The 20,057-nt window shown below is 38.1% G+C and overlaps 1 protein-coding gene across 1 annotated transcript in view; it reads left to right on the top strand.

Annotated features, from left to right (window-relative positions):
• The first annotated feature begins 2,138 nt into the window (after nt 1-2,138).
• Nucleotides 2,139-20,057, top strand: part of LOC138695875 (cytochrome P450 9e2-like) — a 36,035-nt gene continuing 18,116 nt past the window's right edge. Inside the window, exons 1-3 of the mRNA XM_069820205.1 lie at nt 2,139-2,294; nt 7,957-8,369; nt 12,676-12,837. Of these exons, the coding sequence (XP_069676306.1) occupies nt 7,979-8,369; nt 12,676-12,837 (553 nt within the window). The 5' untranslated portion in view covers nt 2,139-2,294; nt 7,957-7,978. The remainder of the gene's footprint in view (nt 2,295-7,956; nt 8,370-12,675; nt 12,838-20,057) is intronic.

Raw genomic sequence — 20,057 nt, 5'->3', positions numbered from 1 at the left:
ATCAAACGCATAATAAATATGGGAAATGCCTGTTATTCGGTTGAAAAGCTTTTGTCATCTAGTCTGCTGCCAAAAAATCTGAAAGTTAGAATTTATAAAACAGTTATATTACCGGTTGTTCTATATGGTTGTGAAGCTTGGACCCTCACTTTGAGACAGGTACAGAGATTAAGTGTGTTTGAGAATAAGGTTCTTAGGAAAATATTTGGGGCTAAGAGGGATGAAGTTACAGGAGAATGGAGAAAGTTACACAACGCAGAGCTGCACGCATTGTATTCTTCACCTGACATAATTAGGAACATTAAATCCAGACGCTTGAGATGGGCAGTGCATGTAGCACGTATGGGCGAATCCCGAAATGCTTATAGAGTGTTAGTTGGGGGACCGGAGGGAAAAAGACCTTTGGGGAGGCCGAGACGTAGATGGGAAGATAATATTAAAATGGATTTGAGGGAGGTGGGATATGATGGTAGAGACTGGATTAATCTTGCTCAGGATAGGAATCAATGACGGGCTTATGTGAGGGCGGCAATGAACCTCCGGGTTCCTTAAAAGCCAATAAGTAAGTAAGCACTGTTGCTCTAAGATATTTGAATTGTTCCACCTCTTCGAAGAATAAATCTCCAATTTATATATTTCCATTTCGTACAATATTCTGGTCACGAGACATAAAGATATACATTGTCTTTTCAGAATTTACTTCCAAACCTATCGCTTTACTTGCTTCAAGTAAAATTTCCTTGTTTTCCCTAATCGTTTGTGGATTTTCTCCTAACATATTCACATCATCCGCTTAGACAAGAAGCTGATGTAACGCGTTCAATTCCAAACCCTGTCTGTTATCCTGAACTTTCCTAATGGCATATTCTACAACGAAGTTAAAAAGTAAAGGGGATAGTGCATCTCCTTGCTTCAGCCCGCAGTGAATTGGAAAGCACCAGATAGAAACTGGCCTATACGAACTCTGCTGTAAGTTTCACTGGGACACATTTTAATTAATCGAATTAGTTTCTTGGGAATACCAAATTCAATAAGAATAGTATATATAACTTCTCTCTTAACCGAGTCATATGCCTTTTTTAAATCTATGAATAACTGATATACTGTACCCTTATACTCTCATTTTTTCTCCATATCTGGCGAATAAAAAAAATCTGATCAATAGTTGATCTATTACGCCTAAAACCACACTGATGATCCCCAATAATTTCATCTACACACGGAGTTAATCTTCTCAAAATAATATTGGACAAAATTTTGTATGACATCAACAAAAGTGATATTCCTCGTAAGTTACCAAAGTTAGTGTTGTCCCCCTTCTTAGAAAATTGCTTTTGTGTATCATAGATAGCCTACGTAATATTCTTTCAAAACTAAATTGAAAAGATTATCGTCAGCCTGTCAACAGAACTGTTGCCGGTGTACACGGTCCCATCTGATTACATGACGCACATCCAAATCATCAGACACACAAGTCGTCGCACTGTTGTAGACCCTCCACAACTCTTTCAGCAGCTCAGACACAGTTTTGTCGCGTCGTTGTCTGTGGCGGCTCCGTTCAAACATTTTGGTGAAGGTAACATTAGTGAAATAGAATTTTAGTAAGTCAATTAATACCTGTTTTAATGCATTAGAGTACTTTATTTCTTCTAATCTTTATATACTTTCTTCTGTTTTTATCACCTCCTTACCATTTGTTTCTTTGTTTGCCAACATTTCAAACTGCAAATTCTTTACGGTACTATAAAACATGCTTTGCGATCGTCATTTGTTTACAGCATAGACAGTCAACTGAAAATGGCGACTTCATTCGAACGTTTTGGTGAAGCTAACATTAGTGAAATAGAATTTCAATAAGTCAATTAATATTTTATTGTATTAGAGTACTTTATTTTTTCTAATGTTTATATACTTTCTTCTAATCGTGTGATAGTCAATTAAATCCCACTCTAGGTTTGATTTTCTCTAGATAAATCAAAACCTCTAGTGAGATTACTATTGATAACTGCAGTCACAGCATAACAACTCACAGTTTCTCCGCAGAAACTGCGAAATGTTTATGCGGAATTAATTTTTGTATGGATGGCAGACCTGTAGTCCTGACGTAATGACAGCTCTCATGCGACCATTAAATAACAGAACAAACTGATGCTTGAGGCAGACGCAATGAGGCATCAGAGATGTGCTGGTGTGCAGTAGAGTGCTGAGTGAAGAAGTGAAGTGAATAGGCTACTGTCGAAGAATCGCGCGAAGGTGAAGAAGTGAAGTGAATATTGTCGAAGGATCGCGCGAAGGTATGTAAACATGTTTCAGATCTTTCAGTATCTGTATCTTAGACTGTGAAAGAAGAAGGCCCGGGTTCAAATCTCGGTTGGTACAAGTTACCTGATTGGGAGTTTTCCTCTACTAATTGAAGCAAAATTGCTGGATAACCTTCGACGTTGGACCTCGGACTCATTTTACTATAATTTATTCAAATGTCATTGTGATCATTACCATAGCCCGAGAGTTTTCCTCTACTAATTGAAGCAAAATTGCTGGATAACTTTCGACGTTGGACTCGGACTCATTTTACCATAATTTATTCAAATGTCATTGTGATCATTACCATAGCCCGGGAGTTTTCCTCTACTAATTGAAGCAAAATTGCTGGATAACTTTCGACGTTGGACTCGGACTCATTTTACCATATTTTATTCAAATGTCACTGTGATCATTGCCATAGCCCGGGAGTTTTCCTCTACTAATTGAAACAAAATTGCTGGATAACTTTCGACGTTGGACTCGGACTCATTTTACCATAATTTATTCAAATGTCATTGTGATCATTCCCATAGCCCGAGAGTTTTCCTCTACTAATTGAAGCAAAATTGCTGGATAACTTTCGACGTTGGACCTCGGACTCATTTTACTATAATTTATTCAAATGTCATTGTGATCATTACCATAGCCCGAGAGTTTTCCTCTACTAATTGAAGCAAAATTGCTGGATAACTTTCGACGTTGGACTCGGACTCATTTTACCATAATTTATTCAAATGTCATTGTGATCATTACCATAGCCCGGGAGTTTTCCTCTACTAATTGAAGCAAAATTGCTGGATAACTTTCGACGTTGGACTCGGACTCATTTTACCATATTTTATTCAAATGTCACTGTGATCATTGCCATAGCCCGGGAGTTTTCCTCTACTAATTGAAACAAAATTGCTGGATAACTTTCGGCGTTGGACTCGGACTCATTTTACCATAATTTATTCAAATGTCATTGTGATCATTACCATAGCCCGGGAGTTTTCCTCTACTAATTGAAGCAAAATTGCTGGATAACTTTCGACGTTGGACCTCGGACTCATTTTACTATAATTTATTCAAATGTCATTGTGATCATTACCATAGCCCGAGAGTTTTCCTCTACTAATTGAAGCAAAATTGCTGGATAACTTTCGACGTTGGACTCGGACTCATTTTACCATATTTTATTCAAATGTCATTGTGATCATTGCCATAGGCCGTGAGTTTTCCTCTACTAATTGAAACAAAATTGCTGGATAACTTTCGACGTTGGACTCGGACTCATTTTACCATAATTTATTCAAATGTCATTGTGATCATTCCCATAGCCCGAGAGTTTTCCTCTACTAATTGAAGCAAAATTGCTGGATAACTTTCGACGTTGGACCTCGGACTCATTTTACTATAATTTATTCAAATGTCATTGTGATCATTACCATAGCCCGAGAGTTTTCCTCTACTAATTGAAGCAAAATTGCTGGATAACTTTCGGCGTTGGACTCGGACTCATTTTACCATAATTTATTCAAATGTCATTGTGATCATTACCATAGCCCGGGAGTTTTCCTCTACTAATTGAAGCAAAATTGCTGGATAACTTTCGACGTTGGACTCGGACTCATTTTACCATATTTTATTCAAATGTCACTGTGATCATTGCCATAGCCCGGGAGTTTTCCTCTACTAATTGAAACAAAATTGCTGGATAACTTTCGGCGTTGGACTCGGACTCATTTTACCATAATTTATTCAAATGTCATTGTGATCATTACCATAGCCCGGGAGTTTTCCTCTACTAATTGAAGCAAAATTGCTGGATAACTTTCGACGTTGGACCTCGGACTCATTTTACTATAATTTATTCAAATGTCATTGTGATCATTACCATAGCCCGAGAGTTTTCCTCTACTAATTGAAGCAAAATTGCTGGATAACTTTCGACGTTGGACTCGGACTCATTTTACCATATTTTATTCAAATGTCATTGTGATCATTGCCATAGGCCGTGAGTTTTCCTCTACTAATTGAAACAAAATTGCTGGATAACTTTCGACGTTGGACTCGGACTCATTTTACCATAATTTATTCAAATGTCATTGTGATCATTCCCATAGCCCGAGAGTTTTCCTCTACTAATTGAAGCAAAATTGCTGGATAACTTTCGACGTTGGACCTCCGACTCATTTTACTATAATTTATTCAAATATCATTGTGATCATTACCATAGCCCGAGAGTTTTCCTCTACTAATTGAAGCAAAATTGCTGGATAACTTTCGACGTTGGACTCGGACTCGTTTTACCATATTTTATTCAAATGTCATTGTGATCATTGCCATAGCCCGGGAGTTTTCCTCTACTAATTGAAGCAAAATTGCTGGATAACTTTCGACGTTGGACTCGGACTCATTTTACTATAATTTATTCAAATATCATTGTGATCATTACTATAGCCCGAGAGTTTTCCTCTACCAATTGAAGCAAAATTGCTGGATAACTTTCGACGTTGGACTTCGGACTCATTTTACTATAATTTATTCAAATTCCATTGTGATCATTACCATAGCCCGGGAGTTTTCCTCTACTAATTGAAGCAAAATTGCTGGATAACTTTCGACGTTGGACTCGGATTCATTTTACCATAATTTATTCAAATGTCATTGCGATCATTACCATAGCCCGAGTTAAATTCACGGTGCAGCTTCCTGTATTCATACAAGAGCGTGACCGTTCGGCGACAAGTATCATTCACAGAACAGGAGTGGTAATCACGATAAGCCTCGGGCTGCGGTGGAAGCTTTCAAGCTTCCCCTCCGTAAAAAAAAGCGTACGTATTGGTCTTTTTTATTAATGTGGGCGCATTCGTAATTTCATGATAAGAATAAGTAAGTATTCATGAATTATAATGCCTTTCACGCGATTTATTTCGTACGTCTCATCTTCATCGTGGCTACAATATTTTGTCTGGGCGTATATAATATTTAACTTATAGTAAGAACTAACAGCGTCTCAGTTTTAACATTACAACCAGGCAACGTTGCTTAAGCGCGAATGGCTCGTGTCGTCCTGGGCTGCTAAAAAGCCGCGACGTCCTTGAACTTAAGTCGCGTGAAAAGGGTTATAGCTTATTTTATCGTCTTATTGTGCCCCACCCAAAGAAATCGTTTTATCTTCGCCTATGATTTTGCATTTTATTTACCCCTTGAATATATCTTCTTTAATAGGTTATTTTACGACTTTTATCAACATCTTAGGTTATTCAGCGTCTGAATGAGGTGAAGGTGATAATGCCGGTGAAATGAGTCTAGGGTCCAGCACCGATAGTTACCCAGCATTTGCTCAAATTGAGTTGAGGGAAAACTCCGGAAAAAACCTCAACCAGGTAACTTACCCCGACCGGGAATCGAACCCGGGCCATTTGGTTTCGCGCCCAGACGTGCTAACCATTACTTCAAAGGTTTGGACTGAATATCGATCGTCCAGTTCAAAAGTGCAACAACTCAAAAATTGCAATTTTTTAGTTATTTATACTACTGAAAGCCCTTTTCGGAGCTCTTTCCGATTCAACATTGAGATAAGTCATATTTACAACCAAAAATAAAAAAAAACGAAATAAACTGCTTTAGAAGTAATTATAACTATGGACTTTATTAATTCATTATTACTACATTTCGAAATATATTAATAATGAACTGGAAGATTGTGATAAACTCCTCCTGAATACTGACTCATTTCTAATTGTCGTGGTTATGAACCAGAAATCTGTTCCTTTCTAAGTGATTTATTTTAAACTTTCAACTGAAGATATCTCAAAACTTGTTTTTTTTTTTTAGTTGTCGCACTTTTGAACTAGATACTAGACGATCGAAATATCTTTGATATACTGTAGTTTATATGCTTCATTTCCACGTAGCCTACTCCTGGATGCCTATAGAGTAGGGTGAAGTTCGTAGTATCTTGATACCCCTTCTCATGTTCGAACATTGCATAACACTAGTCTATATTAATGGCGAGATCGTAAAGCTGACAGTTTTATAAAAGAGAGCAGAAAAATTCGACCGACAAAATTCTTGATGTAACATATGGTAGCCTATGTGTTGTTGTTTAGTCAACTGTCCGAAGACATAATTGACACGAATAAGGTATCACTATGAGGCAACTAAGCCAGGAGATAATGGTATAGGTCGGCCAGTTCATTTCCCCCTCCATTGCATACATCGCGTGCTACTGTAGTACATATTACACTAATCACGCTTCAGTAGATGGCATTACGACATGTAATTTTTTATAATAGTCTAAACCAGGGGTCGTCAGCACAGAGCACGCTGGGGCTAGCCTCTCTTACCCGCGGAAAACGCTGTGCACTATAGTGCTCTCGTTGCTGCTAGCGGGTAAGCTCTCTATCTCTCCCTGTTGCACGACAGTGCACACGGGACGGCACCGCGTACCCATTGCACATTTCAGCGAGTGCTGACGATCACTGGTCTAAACCCACTTATTGAAATGTCATCCTTCGTTGCTCAAGGAAGTCGAATTCTACGATACAATATCCCTTTAAGTAGGCAACCCCACTCTACATCATACCCTACTGACGTGAGCCTCCTCTACAATACAAGGACATTCGTTGTAATTTTATAACCCTGAAGTTGCATGGCAATGAACCGTTTCACAGGATATAAAAAAAACGGAAATGCTACATGTGTACATTTACGAGCTGGAGATATTGCGGGCACAGGAACTCAATTGTTATCGAATGAAGACACAATTGGCCAAGCAGCAAGGTTTCTGTGCATTCGGAAAACACTTGTTGCAACATGAATGTTTAATATTAATTAACTGAATGCGTGGATGGTTCAAATTTGAATTGGATTTAATTTTTGTTTGATATCAAGCTCTTTGGAGAAGTGATCAGCTTCCATTTGCGAAACTAGCGGAACTGGTGTCGAAGCTTGTTTGGGACAGGTTACCTGGTCAAGATTTGTCTCCGAAACTTTTCCCCACCTATTACGAGCAAATGATGGATTACGGCTGGTTCAAAATAAACCGAGAACGAAAACGAAAACGAGAACAGAAATAATTTTAAAATAAATGTATTTAAATGGAGCATTCACAATAATTAATTGTGAATGCTCGCATTTAAATACATTTATTTTAACATTATTTCCGTTCTCGTTTCTGTTTCCGGTTTAATTATTGTTAATGCTCACATTTAAAAACATTTATTTTGTCATTATTTCCGTTCTCGTTCTCTTTTCTCCTCCCGGTTTAATTATTGTGAAAGCTCACATCTAAATACATTTATTTTAACATTATTTATTTTCGTTCTCGTTGTCGTTTCTGTTCCCTGATTAATTATTGTGAACACTCACATTTAAATACATTTATTTTAACATTATTTCTGTTCTCGTTCTCGTTTCCGATTCACTGAAAGAATTTCTTTAAGGAAGATTATGATACTGAACTGATTCCATTTATTATTATTATTATTATTATTATTATTATTATTATTATTATTATTATTATTATCATCATCATTATTATTATTATCATCATCATCATCATCATCATCATCATCATCATCATCATCATTATTATTATTATTATTATTATTATTATTATTATTATTATTATTATTATTATTATTATTATTATTATTATTATAGGACAACAACATAACTAGCAGAGATGGCCATTCTGGAGTGGATGTCTTTCTGGGACTGGCTCTTCCTCCTGATGGGCCTGGGACTGTTGCTGTATTACTGGGGAACCAGCACCCACAGACGTTTCATAAAGTCTGGAGTTCCACATCTTAAACCATTACCTTTCATCGGTGACGTAGGAACCGTGTTTTTAAAGAACTCTGCCTTCCATGAGCTGATGCCCAAATTCTACAACGGTCTGAAAGAACATGGCTGTGGGGTTTTCTTCATGTTCCGACATCCGATTATCCTGGTTTGTGACCCTGAACTCATCAAGGCAGTTGCAGTGAAAGACTTCGAGTTCTTCACAGACAGAAACACAACTATATTCGAGAACGGGGATCCTCTGTGGACGAACATTCTTGTCAATCGTAAAGGTGCGAATCACTTACGTTTAAGCCATATGGATTCTAATTTCATTCCCTTTGTGTAATATAGAGCACATGCATGCATACATGCACTTAGCGGCAAAAAGAATGGGCCGACTCTTGGTCGATAGAAATGCTAAGTTCTATCGCGCGGTTCACTCGTGTAAACGCAAGGCATTGCTGTGGTGCCTCGTCATTAAAAGTCGTCCGTCTATAATGCAGTAAACCTTACGAGCAGTGTGTGGCCCAGTGGTAAGAAGTCTGACATCCGTACCAAAGGTTGTGAGTTTGCCTCTCGGTACGGTAAAATTATTTTTTTTTTATTTTAACTTTTACTTAGTTTATTAGTTTAAATGTGAAATGGTATTTGTTAACAAACTTCGTTATGCCTGCCTTGTAAAAATATTATTGCCCATCACCTGTGGGCTATTAATAGGCGAGACCTGGCCTGTATAAACAAAAATACTTGTTTCACATCCTAAGAAACCGGACGCATATCAAACACAAATAAATAATGAAATTAACAAAAACAAACAGTTTTTTAATATTATATTAACAAAACAAGGCCTATGGTGGGGACTAGTACCTCGTCCACAAACCACCTGCGTCAACAACTGCCCTCATTCTGCGCGGCATGGAGTCCACAAGATTATGGAACAGGTCTAAATTCTTGGCCATCTCCTCCCACGCATATAGAACTCTGTCCCACAATTCCTCAGGTGTCCGAACGGGTGGTTGATCTGTCCAATTAGAGCGTAGGATCCTTTTGACTGTAGCCCACAAATTTTGAATCGGATTTATATCTGGTGAATTTGGAGACCAGTCGACTGGGTCGACATCACGCCTCCTCGTAAACCATCTTTGAATCCGGTTGGCAGTGTGTATCGGCTGATTATCCTGCTGGAAGAAAAGTGTTCCTTCTGGATATCGTTTTCGGGCTGAAGGGATCATTACATTTGCCAAAATGTGTTCATAGACTTCTGCCGTAAACCGCCCGTGGATGCGTTCCAGAAGTCCTGCCCATCGTATGACATCCACCCCCAATACGCGACCCTCACGCAACCCGACTTTTTAATTCGTCTCACGAAGCGTTCATCGTATCGGTGGCCATTCATATAATAAACTAGGGCAGTACTATCGTTGCTATTGGAGACAATTACCTCGTCGGAGAAAATGATATTTCTCCAATCGAAGTCATGTCGGAGAGTAGCATACGCAGAATAACCTATGCAAACCAGGGCAATGAGTTATTGTTTCTGTGCCATCTTCAAGCGTAATGACGAGACAGAACGTTGTATTAACAAATAGCAGTACTGCTTGAAAGAGAGAGGGAGGTTTATTATTTATTAGAGTTTCACCACATAATTATAGCTTTGCGAGACACATATAATGGCAAATTTGTATTAAAAAAAAAGAATATTGGGGGAGATTCGATCCTGGAGTTATGGTTGTCAACGTGTTCCTGTTCATATTCGCTCCGGTTGATTTTGTATTTATCAATTTTACTATTATTTCACTCTTCAAGGGTCCTGATGTATCTAGAATTAACCCGCCATTCGATTTTATTACATATTTTAGACTCTTAAACAAAATACAGCAAATTTAAATGGTTTAATTATGTGTTACCTAGTGAACTACGGCTTTGACGAGACGAGCATGCGCAATGCTATGTCTCTGGAACTTAGAAATTGTCGGCCGGCCCATTCTTTTTGCCGCTAAGTGTACATACATACAAATTTCTAACAATACCACTATTGTATATTACATTTTCTCTATTTTCGTTAACGTTTAATTATGGAAACGCTCTGCTTTTTGTTAATTATTTTTGGTTTCTTACGCACAGAATTCTTATACATCTCGAAAAATCGGAATTGTCCTGGTTGTTAGTTTTAAAAATATCGTCAGAATTCTGATTCTGAGAAAAGAAACAGAAGTTTAATTTTGATAATGATAATACATTTTCGATTTCTTTTGCAAACAGAACATGTTTTTATTACAAAGCATTTATTTTGTGATTTTATTATTACTATTATTATTGTTATTACAACTAGTCTATTATTATTATTATTATGAAATAATTATTATTAATAATCACCCTTCAAATATATCCTTTTCTAAAGTTTATAATTTCATAACATTTATATTAAAAATATTTTAAGTTTTTTTTAATACATCACAAAACTAAGAAGGCTTTGAAGAGCTTAATTTTATTAAAGTATAAAATACTTCAATTTTTTTAAGTTGTGAAAGGTAAAGGAATGTGTAAAAAATACGTCTCATTACTTACGTATTCCCTTCTTAATGCATAATGTAGAGTCCGGATGTTAGGCAAAATGCCTTTTTTATCTGAATGTATGTGTGAAAGACCTATTAGAGATAAACACGTTTCCACACATTTGGGGACGATAGGCCCAATTTTTATTCTGCCTTTTTTGCCTATTTTAGCTCCCGTGTCGTTATTGTACATTTTCTGTATTTTTAATGCATTTAAAATAAGCCGCACTTAAATTACATCAAAAAACAAAAAAGAACGATTGTACAAATTAAAAATATATAATCACCTCACACAAATATTTGCTAAGAATCTTATTCTCCAGCAATACATATGTTTCCAAGAAGTCGTAAACTTTTCTCTCCTGCCGATTCCATCTTTTATGTCACATAACAAAGATGTTTGAACAGTATAACCCTCAGTGCTCAGGTCACTTCGGGGTCTACCAGAGAAAGAAAGGGGATGAGGGAAGTATTAAAAGCAAGTCTCCAGGTCCCGTTACTGTTGTCGCTTGCACGCACAAGTCACGCGTACTTTGAAGTCTCTAATCCCTTCTCACACCCCTCTTTTTGAGACAATACTCAGTCGACTTTTCCCGATCTCTGAAAGAAAGTAGAGACAGTCCTTCTGAAATAAGTTGTTTTAAGTTTGCTCCAATCACTTCAGTAGAAGTAGAAAGATCTTTTTCCACCATGAAAAACGTTCTCTCTGACAGGCGGCTCACTATGACAGTTGATAACTTAAAACAGCATCTTGTTGTGACATATAACCAAGGAAAGTGAGTACCGTATGGGATAGTTTATTAAATATTTGTCCATTTTTGTCTGTTTCCATGAATAATAAATGTCTATTTTACTGCCTATGTTTGCTATTTTTAGCGCCTATACCTATTTCAGCAAAAATAAATGCCTAAACATCCGGGCTCTAATAATAAGTATAGATTATTGGAGATTAGTCTACCTAGATATATAAAATGTGTCCCTATTTCCCTGAACTATCTTACAGGAACCCTATTTGCGCATGAAGCATAGGGACAAAAGAACTCTTGACCAGAAGAGCAACAGCCAGTTCCAACTGGAAAATGTCCTCACCCAATCAGGCAAAAATAACTCGAAGTTTCCTCAACATGTTTGCGACTTTTGGAATGGTACAGGAAATTCCGGGTAAGAAGGAGAAAACAGGATGGTTTCATTAGACACAAAACTGCTGTTTTGTACTTTAAAATGCCAGTAGAACTTCCATATTATCGCAATGCTGTTTTGTAATATACACTTCTAGCTATTCTTTCAATATTTCGAAAATTGCACTCTGATTGGCTGGTGAAAGACGAATCTAAACAATCGGATAAACAGGAAGACGAGCAATGGGGAGAAGAAAGAAAAATACAGACCTCACAAATTTTTCATTACAAATAGAATTCAGAATGGGTATTTACAACACGTGTGCAGCAAAGATCGAATATCTTCAGTTTTTATTGCACATTTCTTCAGTAAATTCAAATGAAAACAAAAAATTCCTAAAAAGTAAAGCATTTTCGTCAAATCCTAACAATTTCCTCTTTTTTTTACAGAAATTCCCTAATTTGAGGAAGTTCCTCAAATCTGGCAACACTGACCAACAAATTCAATATGTCTCCTATTGGACGGAATATTTATTTTGTTCTCTCGGCAGACGTACCAAAGTTCAGACCGATTATTTAGTCCTGACAGCTCAGCGACGCGAAAGAGGGGAAGTAATAGGAGTAGTGGGGAGAGTTCCGGAGTAGAGTTAAGGGCGAGCGGTCGGTAAAGGCATGCAGTACAGCTTAACTGCACTGGAAACACAACGCTATACCGCATGCGTGACATCCGATCGCTCTGACTGCAGGAAACAGACTAACCTGAACATCCCTTGGCGTAACTTAATGGACTCGCCTGACCCAGGCGCAGATTGTCGGCGATTGTCAGGACTAAATAATCGTACAGTAGGCTTCATTAAACAACTCTGCAACGTACTCTACCGGTTCTGTCCTTAAATTTAACGCCTGAAACCTCTTCAATTCAGGTCCTGCCTGGAGAGACATGCGATCAACTCTGAGTCCCGCCTTCACATCCAGCAAAATGAAGATGATGTTTAAGCTGGTGTCTGACTGTTGCCAACAGTTCGTTAATTTCTTAGACGGATGCTACGAGAACACGCCCGCAAAGGACTACATCATTCAAAAAGGTGATTACTACTATCTGCAGTAAAATCATAAAATTAGTTCGCTATATTTGATAATGTATGTGTAGTCGGAGAGCTATTAGATTAAGATTTTGTGGGATTTCTGGTAATTTTTTAGATTATTCTGGCGTTTGGAGCAGACGTGCCAGACTCAGGTCTTTGAGTTTAGGTAGGCCTATACTGGCTTTGAAAAATATCTGAGCTCCAATTTTCTTATCGTATAAGCGAACTTTCTAACCACGGGATAAGACAGAACCAAAGATAATAACAAATTGACAAACTTTGAAATTTGATGTAGGATCGGTGGAGCGGAGAAAAATTCTCCCCGGCACCGGGATTCGAACCCGGGTTTTCAGCTCTACGTGCTGACGTTCATCCACTAAGCCACACCGGATTCCAATTCCGATATCGGATTGAATCCTCTCAGTTTAAGCTCCACCTCTTAGTTTCCCTTTAGTGGCCAACCCTCACGCACTGTCACAGATCCGACGGAATGAGCGCCGTCTTAAATCACTAAGTGATTATATACGCATATCATATTATTGCGATGTACCGAAGTACATTCTGCGTTATCATATGATAAAGGATCGGTGGAGTGGAGAAAAATCTCGGTGCCGGAGAGAATTTTTCTCTATTCTATCCATCTTTCATCATAATTATAACGCAGAATTCCTGCACGGAAATATCATATGTACTTCGGTACATCGCAATAACTTTGAAATAGTTTCGCTAAGTCTCAATACGACCCCTTATTAGGGACGGGTAAAGGCTTATTTGGTAAAATGTTGATGTATATTAAGTATAAATTATTCTCATTGTTGACACTATCAGCGGTTTCCCGCTAAATTAGTGCTTTTTACAATCATTATTGAAAAATGAAATTTTGAATTCTATAATGTCGGTATATTTATGTATTATTGACAACACTGACTGTCATCTTCGCCATTTATTAATAGAAGTAATAACTAAAGAAGCCACAATTACACGAAAAAATTTTCGATCACTATCGATTAGTAGGGTCAGATATCTTTGAACGCCAGTGTAAGCTTACAAGTAGTGATGACAATTTCCTGGAAAACTGTAACTTACTGACTTTGCTAGGTTTTATAATTATACTGACATAATTACCACTAATATCTTATCCTGATCGGTAAATGAACTAATTATAGCTCAAATAGTTAATTGCACAGAAGCATTTCTTGGATTTTTGTAAACGGCATGCTGCTTATCATAGTTTTTTCGTAAATCTACATTGATCAATAACAAAATAGCTCTATACCTAAGTACTATTCACTAGTTAACCACAAATAAATAAAATTGTTACGTTTTTTGTGGGTTGGACATTTCCCATACTGCTTCAAAATCATTTCTTTGCAACGAAATCTGTTCTTGAAATCTTGCTATTTTCTTATTACAATATTCAATATCAAGGATATTGAAAAGTATTCTGTATAACAAAATATCCTTGAGAAAACCTTAAGAAGAAAACAGTTCTTGATGTCGGACAAATATTTAATGAATCTATGAGCCTTTGATATACATAAAGAAGTTCACTCTATACTATGTTCAAAACTCATTCTTCATATCTTGAACTGTGTTCACAAGGCTTTAACAGAAATTCCATTAGGTACCTGGGTACCTTTTTTCTATGAGTTGTTAAAAAAATGTGGATAATCTACATATTGTTTTAAAAATTATGTGACTCAAACAGACTGCTGTCACAGTGGGCAAATGTGGATGAAAGATATATCTCCGGTAGCTTACTCGTGTTTCTAGAACATTATTTGTTCTACAATGACTATAGTTCTGTCGTATTCTGACCAACCAATTTTGATTCAAAATCAAAGTTCTTGGCAATTTTTACACGTGTTAGCATAGTACTTCAGCAGATCGGTCTGCACTTACACCAGAAAAACAAATAAATATTTCTTAGAGTTATATTCACCTAGCCTAATCTCAGGCGTGTAGACAATAAATTGACTTATTAGCAGTATCTGTTATCTCATCTAGGAGCAGCTCCAACCCTTACTAATCAGTTGATTGTTTTAGGTGCAATTTGAATTACGTGGTACAGTCATTAAGTTCTAAGACTTGACGCCTGGAGGGTAGGCTCCCACAAGAATCTGGATGTATCACAAGATGCCGCATAACACGGCGTACATTTAAACAGAACCAAATCCTCCCTCAAAATAGTCTCCGTTGGCCGTTGTGCATGTTTGCCAACGTTGGTATAGCTGCTGGAAGCACCGTTGAAAGATGTTGGCAGGAAGGTCCCGTATGGCTTCTTTTGTGGCAGTCATGACCTCTTCGGAAGAATGAAATCTACGCCCACGTAGGGTTGCTTTCATGCGAGGAAAGAGAAAAAATCGCATGGTGCGAGATCAGGTGAGTACGGAGGTTGTGGAAGAACTGTCACCTGTTGTCTTGCAAGTTTCTCTTGGACAAGGACAGAGCGATGTGCAGGGGCGTTGTCATGTAGCAACAGCCAATTCTTTGTACGCCATAGCTCAGGTCGCTTACGGCGAATTGAATCTCGTAAACGGCCAAGGATCTCTTTGTAGCGGGTTTTGTTCACAGTTGCACCTTATGGGATGAATTACATGTGAACAATTCCATTTGAATCAAAAAACAGTTCAAGCATCACCTTGCCTTTTGACCTGTCTTGTCGCGGTTTTTTCTGTCGTGGTGATAACGGCGTTTTCCAGGTGGCGGATTGTCGTTTCAGTTGCGGATCGTAAAGGAAACACCAAGTTTCGTCTCCAGTTATTATCCGGTTCACAAGCGTCGGATCATCGTCAGCACTACTGATGAAGTCACCACAAATCGTCATGCGATCATCACTTTGGTCTTGCGACAGGATTCGTGGCACACTGTGCTGGGTAATACGAGACATGTTCAGGTCATCAGACAGGATTTTGTAGCAAGTACCATGGCTGACCCCTACTGTTGCTGCGATATCGTATACCGATTGGGAGCGGTTAGCACGCACCAACGTTGCAACTTCATGGATCTTGCGCTCAGTTCGAATTGTTTGTGGCCGACCAGTACGCACATCATCTTCCAAACTGTCTCTTCCTTGCAAAAAACGTCGGTGCCACCTAAACACAACACTGCGACTCACTGCGTCCTCACCGTAAACTTGCTGCATCATTTGAAACGTTTCGGCAGCAGTTTTGCCTAATTTCTGGCAGAACTTGATGTTTGCCCGTTGCTAAAACTGTGACATCTCGGGTTCCGACGTGCGCATTCAAATCACCGTCACAACAAAGACCATAGTTCTGCTTACAGTGCATGCACTCAACTGTCTCTTGTTGGGTCGAGAGACTAACTGACAAGGTATCATACCATGGCGCCACCTATGCGCTATAGTGCATCACAACGCCATTATGCGCTCAGTATTAGAACTTAATGACTGTACCACGTATTAGTTGACTTGTAGTGAATCAGGAATATGAGGGATAACTTGTTTATAAAAAGTGATTCACGACTAATAACCCGCGCTTTAGGAATCAGTTCTGTAGGCCATTTTGAGCATAAAATGTCATACGAACACGGGCCCGATTATCATTAGTTTGAAAATTACTCGTAAAAATCTAAACGTCATACTGTGAATGAGGCTTTGGAGTTGCTTACATCATAATACAAACATTGGAACATAAACTGAACAGAGGGTTGCGCTGTGACTTGTGCAGAGGAGAAGGGGAAGATAAGCCTGGTGATTATCAACTGCTAGTGCATTGAAGTGGAAGGAGTGATATTTGAAAATCTGCTTCAAAACTGATGTATGCTTATTTTATGATTAATACAGTATTTTGAATTAATATATCTGTGTATTTTAAGGGGAGGCAGAAGTGAAATTTTCGAACAAAACTGAAGAAAAAAATGAAAATTTGGTTTTTTCCATTTGTGTTATCTTTATTTTCATATTCCGATGTTAGTTTTTGATTTTGTGCCCTTTAAAAGTATGAAATTAAAACCGAGATAATTGTATTACTATATTATTCACATAATAAACTAATACTCATCATTATTTACATACCTTCTCTGAACATATAAATAAAAAGAAATATTGAAAATTTTTTTACAATATGGTGCATGGAGCATTTTATATCAAACGATATAAAGTTTTATAAAATTATTAATATTTGCAGAACTATTGTACTTAGAAAGTTGAAACTTGGTATGTCCATTACTAATAACATACTTAGTATTCATGATCAATTTCAAAGAAATCGGATAAATTTTGTGGATTTTGAAATATTCACCTCTGCCTCCCTTTAAGTGAATAATTCTTAGTTCTGCTACTTTCTTAGGATTCAATCAGCTATAACTCCGTAACGATTAATAATTGAACCCAAGCTCACATGACATTTTATGCTCAAAATTACCTATAGAACTGATTCCTAAAGCGCGGGTCATTATTCGTGAATCACCCTGTACACAGATTATATTTTTTTTATGATTTCCCTTTCCGGTGGCACAGGAGTCTGGGTGGTTATGGAGACTTCCATGGGAAGGAAAGCTATTTTATTGATCTTGTTTGTATTCTGTGTCATCCACTCTTTCCCCTCATGTTTCACTCCCTTCAACTATCACTATTTAAGTAGCCAGGCACGTGGGTCGCTCATTATCGATAGCTGGTACGTTACAATGTGAGAAGGAAAATTTTCCATTATATTCTTTCGGAAGATTTTCCACCTAATCAAATTGTTGCTTTCTTCGCTCTCTTGCACATAGCATCGAGATTTGCAAGTGTATTGCTCACTCCTTACCCACCAGCTTATCATACGTTATCAAACATTAAGTCCTAAGTCTTCTTACTTTTGATGGCTGTGTCAATACTAACTCCAAAACAAACGCCGTTACAGAGCGTTTTTCTCGGGGACTCGGGGTATAATCCCGGTCAGCTTACCCTAAGGGTGAAATCTAACCATTTTTCCCCCATTACTACATATGCTAGTGGATTATGGTAATTTTTTAGTTTGCAGGTTGAATTTTCTTTTGCTAACTTCGTTTCGAATTTCGACACTGACAAATACTGATTTTGTAACTGGTATGTTGGCAGCTGAGACAGACGTTGTCGTTACTGGAGTTCCGTGAAATTGTACTAGATTTCTAAGCCGGTTACTGGAAGCTAGTGAAATTTGAACATACTGATAATTAATTAATATCAGTATTAATATTAATACACTATTAATATTAATACACTTTGTATGGTGGGTCCCTATCACCACGGCATGGCGCGTCCTCAGCTTGCGCATCGAGGAGACGGCCTCCAGATATGGAGGGTAGCTGTGAATATATTGAATAAGCAGTCGTGGACAGCAGATGAGAGGTGGTCCTCCAGCTTGGGGGTTGGGCGAAGGGCTAACAACCCATTACCGTAAAAAACAGCTTGTTACGAATCCTTCAAATAAGCCTCGGAATGGGACTGATTCTCTGGCACGACCACAGCAAAGAATAAGGTTTTGAGATTTGGTACTTGGAATGTTACAAGTCTATATAGAACAGGAGGGGTAACATTAGTAGCAAAAGAACTAGCTAGATATAGACAGAACTGCACGCATTATATTCTTCACTTGACATAATTAGGAACATTAGCCTAAATCCAGACGTTTGAGATGGGCAGAGCATGTACCACATATGGGCGAATCTAGAAATGCATATAGAGTGTTAGTTGGGAGGCCGGAGGGAAAAAGACCTTTGGGGAGGCCGAGACGTAGATGGAAAGATAATATTGAAATTGATTTCAGGGAGGTGGGATATGATGATAGAAACTGGATTAATCTTGCTTAGGATAGGGACCAATGGCGGGCTTATGTGAGGGCGGCAATGAACCTCCGGGTTCCTTAAAAGCAAGTAAGTATTAATATTAATACATAATAGTTATTTTATGTGTTGCGTTGTGGTTATAATTCAAGACTTGGGGAGGCCGAGACGTAGATGGAAAGATAATATTGAAATTGATTTGAGGGAGGTGGGATATGATGATAGAGACTGGATTAATCTTGCTCAGGATAGGGACCAATGGCGGGCTTATGTGAGGGCGGCAATGAACCTCCGGGTTCCTTAAAAGCAAGTAAGTATTAATATTAATACATAATAGTTATTTTATGTGTTGCGTTGTGGTTATAATTCAAGACTATAGTCAGGTAAGTTTTCGGAGTTAGTACTAATAATTTCATGTGGTCAAACAAAATACATTTTTATGTTAGGTCTCGTGAATCAATTGTTTAGTCAAACCGATGAATTTCATATTTCCAGACAAATACTTAACATATTGATCCCTTTCTCGTCTAGTTTGCATACGAAAATATGTTACAAATTATTGAATTATTTAGAATAATTTTCCAACATAAAGGTAAAGTGCGGTAAGTAAATAAGTCATTCAGTACGTAGGATCGTGAGATATCTGGTAACAGTTGGTAACACTTACAAGACGGCAATATTTGCTGTTTAGGAACTGTTCTTACGTGACCCTCACTATACTCTCGTTTCCCTCTATCATTCCATCTCCCTCTCATTCCATCTATCATCCACGATAGTAAAAATAGGCCGGTGTGAAGTGTTGGGATAGTACGCATTTCCTATGCTGATATAGAAAGGGCTTGGGGCTCCGGGCCCCTGGGCTTATCAGACTACTCATATGCGAATGGGACCCTGGCTCTAGCAGAGGCTGAGGCAGGACACCCACTTGTCTGATTGGTTAAGTCACTACATTATGCAAATATTTAATGAGTAGCCCTACATCTAAATTATGCAAAACATTTTAGAGCAGTCGTCAGCAGAATGTCAACGTAGGTGACATCATATGAAACGCAGTCCGCCTTACAATACGAGGGGTGGTAGAAAGCAGTATGCTAGGGAGGGGGAGAGTACTGAACCTCTCCCGCTTAGTCTGGAAACTGGAAATAAGTAACTACTGCGTGTTCAGTTCAAAGTGTGTCATGGCTCGCTGTATGTCGTCATGTGGCTAGCCGATGAGCCTAGAGAATTCAATCTTCCTTCACTTCCGCAGAGGCGTATTACCTATGTGCCAGAGAAGTTGCCTAGCAAGTATGGCGTTCATTCTGACGAGTACTTACCGATACGTATGGTAACGCCGGTAGTGGCAGGAATGTGAACTGTTTGGAAACACGTACTGAGATGAGTTTTTTATTACTGTCGGGATATGGGGAGAGGATTAAGATGATTACTTACGTTTTTGTTGACATCAACATGGA

This window comes from Periplaneta americana, chromosome 3 (assembly GCF_040183065.1).
Source record: "Periplaneta americana isolate PAMFEO1 chromosome 3, P.americana_PAMFEO1_priV1, whole genome shotgun sequence".
NCBI lineage: Eukaryota > Metazoa > Arthropoda > Insecta > Blattodea > Blattidae > Periplaneta > Periplaneta americana.
The sequence above is the reverse complement of the archived record's forward strand: the minus strand, read 5'-3'. Positions and strand labels throughout refer to the sequence as shown.